Genomic DNA, 6,108 nt, shown 5'->3' on the forward strand with positions numbered 1-6,108 from the left:
AATGGAATATTTAATATACTCATTTAGCATTTCATCTGTTCGATTAGACTTCCCATTCTTCAAACATTTTACCACTTTTTGAATTTCAACTTCAGTAATCGGAGAGTTGAGTATCTAATCCATTTCTGGGGTTATATCATTTACATTAATATCAACATCAACACTCTCATCCTCATGTACATTTTGGTTTAATTTCTTAAAATGTTCAGTCAACACCTTCAATTCAATATCGTTAGGGTTATTTTTATTTGTTTTCAGACAATTGTTAAGTATCTTCCAAAATTCTTTACTGCTTGATTTTGCAGTTTTCTGAATGTTTGTCTCAAATTTCAATTGAAAGTTATTGTATGCCTTAGTTGTGACTTTTTTATACAGTTTACTGCACCGAATCATACTCAGCCGATTTGGCTCACTCTTGTGTTCGTTATATTGTTTCCTAGCCTTGTGGAACTGTTTTCTATGGTCATGACATTGAGTATTATACCATGGCTTTGTATCGGGCTTGAATCTATTTTATCGGGGTTTTTTTATTGAAGACTTGTTGTCTAGTTGATTGAAATAAATTCATATATAGAGATTTTTGTTCTTTCTATATGTTTATTGTCCTGTTGATTACTGTTATACGTTTTTTTCGATGACAATGTTTGGGAACTATTGTTAGTATGATGACGGGAATGGAAGATAAGCAATTCTCTGTGGAACACTGCATCTGTCGATGGCACAGGGAAGAATGACGACAACGGCAGACATACTGACCAGAAACATTATAGCTCGTGGCCTTACATTCCAGGAGGCCAAAACTACAGCCAAAGGTCGTGAGACATGAACGTATACAATAGAATCACTGATGTGTTAATTGACTTCGTTTAATGAAAAGCCTGATACGCAAACCATATATTTATTCAGATGGTTTATATTGTATTAAAACGATTACTGTATGGCGAAAACGAAAACTCTCAAACAAAATGCAGAAGCAAATAAACGACACGATAATTTCTTTATTCATTAATAACTTCGTCAATTCAGGAAATTATTATTTCCGCCCTTAACTCATCATTTGCCTAATCAATGTCGTCATTCATATATGTACAATGACAAATTCTCTAAAATTAAAGACATTAACAATATGAACTTTACAAAATGAAATAGAAAATTAGTTCAATATATATGGAAAGTACCAATAACATTATATGCGCAAATTGATGTCATGAGTGTTTGTAGTCTGATCTTCATTAAGCTCGCCATAACTGTTGGTATCATATTCTTCAGCAGTGTCTCCTACCAGTGATTGGTATGAAGATCGTACATTCGCATTTATATTGATATAACTATTCCTCGCTTTGTAGCTTGATTTTGCACTGTTAGAACTATAGTCGTCATTATCTGTACTATCTACATGAATGTCCACATTTTGGTCTCTCGTGAATTGACAAACACCTGCTGTTATAGGAACTAAATAGTCGTTCACTCTATCACTGACCCCAAGTTGTCTATGTACCGGTTGACTGATACTAGATAAAACTAAAGTTTCAGGTCTTCTATTAGAATGTTCAACGTTTTGACGCTCTGATTGGCCACTTCCAGGTGACATGGTATGGAGAGCAAGATCATCAATTTCTTCATACTGGGCATCAGTGTTACTGGTAATGTTTGCCGAAAGAACTTGCCTTTTTGTTTTCGTCTTCACTAATCTGTGGCAAAGCAATAGGCAAGATGTAAGTAACGCCCAGAGAACACACGAACCAATTGTTATTCCAATAAGGCTTGCTGGCTTGCATAAATCGATACCGTCATCATCTGCAATGTATATTTAAGAAAATAAATGTTAATATTATTTACTTCGGATTATTTATTATTATCAACCAAAATGACTTAGAGGAGAAGATACGTGTAAACTGTTCAACTAAAAGAAATGGCAATTTCATATATAAGGGTCTTCGTCATAGCAAAACATGGAAGTTGTATACACAAACCAAAAAAAATAATGATGCATTATTTACTGAAAGTGATCGATTAAAAATATAAATCCGTCATTAGCTTTGTTAATTTTCACTACTGCCTCTATCAGATTTTTAATATTGTATGAACTTAATAGTTCGTATTTAGCACGAGTTTTTTAAGGTTTACCTGTAAGATATCGCTTCTATTACAATCCTACTTATAGCACTAATACACTTTCATAACCAGAAACATAGAAATGTTTCGGTAACCACTGTTGAAACTGCAAAAATGCACAAATTGTCACTGACAAAGTATTGGTTAATAGATCATATCCGCATTATAGCGTTTCCGATTTGACCCTTTCGTATTGTTCGATTATCCATTATACGTACGAAATCTTACTTAGCTGACATTTCTTTACCTAATGAACACTTTTCTGAAGCTTTACTTCTGCCAATGTAGTTTATGGAATATAAACGCACACAGTATTTTCTGTCAGGTTTAACTTCGCGTATTCTGTATACAAATAAATCCTGATCTGTATCTTGTAAACTGGTAGCATGGGTCCAATTGTAGTCCTGTTGTTTTCTATATTCAACCACAAAGTGCTGATGTGCCCCACCATTGAATTCTCCTTTGAAAACTACCGTCATGTTTCGTCCATGAACAAAAATGCGTTCAATCGTAGGAGCATGGGGTAAACCTGTGGGAGGAAAATTGGTTGAAAATCTTCAATGCCGAGAAATTGAGTGAAACTGCATGCCATAAACAATCGACAGAATATGGGAAAACAATTTAAAAAAAATCTGCAACAAATATATAAACGAGCCTTTTAATAGAACAGGTGTCGTTCGCGGAGGAAGAAATGCTTATCTTGCCGAAGCTCTTGGTGTAACTGTCACGTTCAGGCAATGTTGTTTTGATTTTAACGTATTTGATTTATCTCACAGCTGACGCTTCTATGTTGTGTCCGGAATGTGTGTATATGTACAACAAGGAGCATATTCTGTGATTTATGTATGTTCATGGTCGTGTTTTCGATAAGTTTGACTTGGTTCATTTGAGGTTTTCTCTACACATCATATCACGATTCACAAAAAAAAAAACACGCAACTGTCATTGGGTAATATTATCTTGCATTCGCCTTTGTTAAGAATGGTATAATATAGTTGCAGAATATCGAACATTTTCCAACTAGTAAGGACAATAAATTTTAATGATAGAAAACAAGAAACACTCGTCTCACTAAATGCCAGATCAGTCAAAAACTGACATCACTTTCTGACTTTCTTATATCTAGTCAGGCTGATTATTTAGCAGCAACGAAAACTTGGCTCGTAATTGCAATAGACAAAAGTGTCGTGTCAGAACTAACACCAGATGGCTTTGCGATTAACAATGGAAAGGAAAGAAAGGTGGCGGTGTTGCTCTGGTCTATAACCTTGAAGTAAAAACAATCAAAGCTCAAAACACGTTTATACATTTCGAACTTGTACAATATAGCATGAGTGCAAGTAAATGTAATTTCAGACTATGTGTTATATATCTTCCCCAACCATCGCGAACAAACAATTTTAGGAACTCTACTTTCGTCGATGAATGGGGCGAATTTCTTGATAAACTAACAATTATCCCCGATGAAATCATTATAACTGGGGATCTGAACTATCATCTAGTCCATGTAAATGACCTTGACACGAGACGATTTGTCGAATCTCTAGAAGACAATGGTTTTGTTCAGCATATTTAAGATGCAACCCATATCCGTGGGCATACACTCGACGTTGTTATTACAATAGAGAACCCTAAAATACTATAAGACATATCAATCAAATCAATCAATCAAAGATCTGTATGATAATCAGGGAATATTATTGTGTGATAATCTTACTCTTTTTTTGTAAACTTGAAATTTTGAAGCCACCAATTCAAACCAAACAAGTTTTATTTCGCAAGTATCGCTGGATTATGACAATTGATTTCATTAGTGAATTAGAATGTCGGTCATGTGTTCAAAACATTGACAGATCTGTTGATAAATTGGTAATATCTTACGACATGTGAACAACATATACGAGTTCGTTCAAACACAGAGTGGAACAACGATGAGCTTCGAATTGCAAAGGCAAAGAGACGAAAAGCTGAACGTCTGGTGAGAAAACAAATCTTACTGTACATCATGAACTGAAAAAAAAAACAATTTGTGCAAACCAGTTAACGTCTTCTCCAAAGTAAGAGAGACTATTATTCAACATTGGTAACGACCAAAATCAACTTTATGAACTTACTAAATAATCTCATTGTAAATAAACATCAAACGGTTCTCATCACGCAAATAAGTAAAAAAAAGACGTAGCCAATGAATTCAGATTATTCTTCCTAAGAAAGATAGAAACAATTTGTAACGAATTAAGTGAGAAGAATAACACTGGAGATGTCTTCAGAGCGGACATGAAATTAACTGGCGAGCGACTGAATGCTTTTTTACCTGCGTCATGTGAAGAGATTCGTAAGATCATAATTGTAACACCATGCAAATCATTTGAACTTGATCCGAAACTAGCTTATCTCCTGAAAATGTGTCTAGATAATTTGCCTACTACCATTACAAGTATTGTTAACCAATCGTTAGTTGAAACCACTGTACCAGGAGCGTTTAAGAGAGTTACTGTACGATCGCTGCTCAAGAAACCATACTTAAATAGAGAGGTAATGTAAACCTACCGACCTGTGTTAAACCTAAATCTTCGTCAAAAAATAGTATACAGAATTCTTCCTTGTTGGGGTTTAATGTCCGAGCAGCAATATTTCAGCTATATTCAGACAATGAACATGAAATGGGTGATAAAATGAACATGAAATAAAAAAAGGATGGGTCACAAGGATAATAGGGTCGACAAATTTTGATTGCCACTGGAAAAAGGGGGATGGGTAAGGTCGGGCAATTTAGCCTCCTGTGGCGGAGCGCAAAGGTTCCTACTCCTATCGAATACCACAGCAGGGTTCTTTAACGTCTGAGGAACGTGGCATCTTTCCCAACACGGTGCACCACTATGGTTTGCGGTCAGGTTTTCCGTATTATAGCCTGACAACCCCATCATGTAACACGCCAGGGATACCCCATTCCACCACCTGGGGCACACATCCCAGTTGCTCTGTGGGCAGAGCGCCTAGCCCCCGGCTAGGTTTCTGAGCACTATTTAGTCGCCTTTTACGACAAGCTTAGCGCTGCTGCAGGCCTATTCTTTTAACACCCGGACCTGCACGGGGCAATATTATACAAAAATAGTGGCATCGCGTATACAGTGTCACGTGGAATCTAAATCTCTCAACGAGTTCAATAAGCCTATCGAGTCTGTCATTCAACGGAGACCACACTTTTACGCGTCCATCCTGATATAACTTATGCCCTGGAAAGAGTACCTGAAACGATCCACTCAACTAAAATTGCGATCAATCATCGATCACTTATTATTTTACGATCAGTCATCGATCACCAATCAGTTTACGATCAGGAATCAATTCGTCAAACCGATCCGTTAAACCGGTGATCTCATCATGTCACCTCAGAGCGGTTGCTGTATTTCACTGAATTTATTTTGGACTCAAGTATTGATTTTACTCATTGTGGTTTTTCGATTGATTATGTTAAATATATCTCCACTTAATAATTTTTATCAATTGTGCTCACAATTGTTATATGTCCTATTCATTTTTATATATTGATAAACTGTGAATGTATTTCATATGTTTTTAACATGTGAAGCGCTTAGAATAATGGTATAATATGAAAATGCACTATACAAATATTATGTAATAATAATATAGCATATTAATTGACCTGTGTCATCGGACAGGCCATACCAGTGTCAATCAAGATGAAAATGTAAAGTGGACAGACAATTACGAAAACAAGTACATGTACTTATTTAATTTCGGAAGAGCTATCAACAAAACTACACATGTTCTATAATTTTTAGCCGACTTGTAACTGGCATATGTTTTCAACCTTCGTCGGTGTTCAAATGATCGCCACTGAGCAGTACTATATGAGTACTTCGAAGTAATGAAAATCTGCTGGCTTTCCGATCACATATGTTTGTCAATGGGAACAAATTGTGCTCCTTTACTTGTTGACCTTTTCCTTCACTCTTATGAGGCTGACTT

At 35.8% G+C, this 6,108-nt stretch overlaps 1 protein-coding gene across 1 annotated transcript; it reads right to left on the reverse strand.

Moving 5' to 3' along the window:
• Positions 1-922: 922 nt before the first annotated feature.
• Positions 923-5,667, reverse strand: LOC148599239 (uncharacterized). The gene is made up of 2 exons (XM_088558934.1): positions 2,363-5,667; positions 923-1,797 (listed from the first exon to the last, which is right to left on the reverse strand). Exons 1-2 carry the CDS (start codon positions 2,592-2,594, stop codon positions 1,187-1,189), a joined length of 843 nt encoding a protein of 280 aa, XP_088415060.1. The 5' UTR covers positions 2,595-5,667; the 3' UTR covers positions 923-1,186.
• Between the last annotated feature and the right edge of the window lie 441 nt (positions 5,668-6,108).

Source organism: Perna viridis, chromosome 13 (assembly GCF_037379345.1).
Source record: "Perna viridis isolate PV_CMFRI_1.1 ecotype Kerala chromosome 13, ASM3737934v1, whole genome shotgun sequence".
Classification (NCBI taxonomy): domain Eukaryota; kingdom Metazoa; phylum Mollusca; class Bivalvia; order Mytilida; family Mytilidae; genus Perna; species Perna viridis.

What these genes read in the sequence shown, in the direction of transcription:
- LOC148599239 (XM_088558934.1), bottom strand. Translation starts at nt 2,594, where the DNA reads ATGACGGTAGTTTTCAAAGGAGAATTCAATGGTGGGGCACATCAGCAC. An exon ending in TTCAGAAAAGTGTTCATTAG is followed by an intron (nt 1,798 to 2,362) that starts GTAAAGAAATGT and finishes TATACATTGCAG; the next exon opens with ATGATGACGGTATCGATTTA.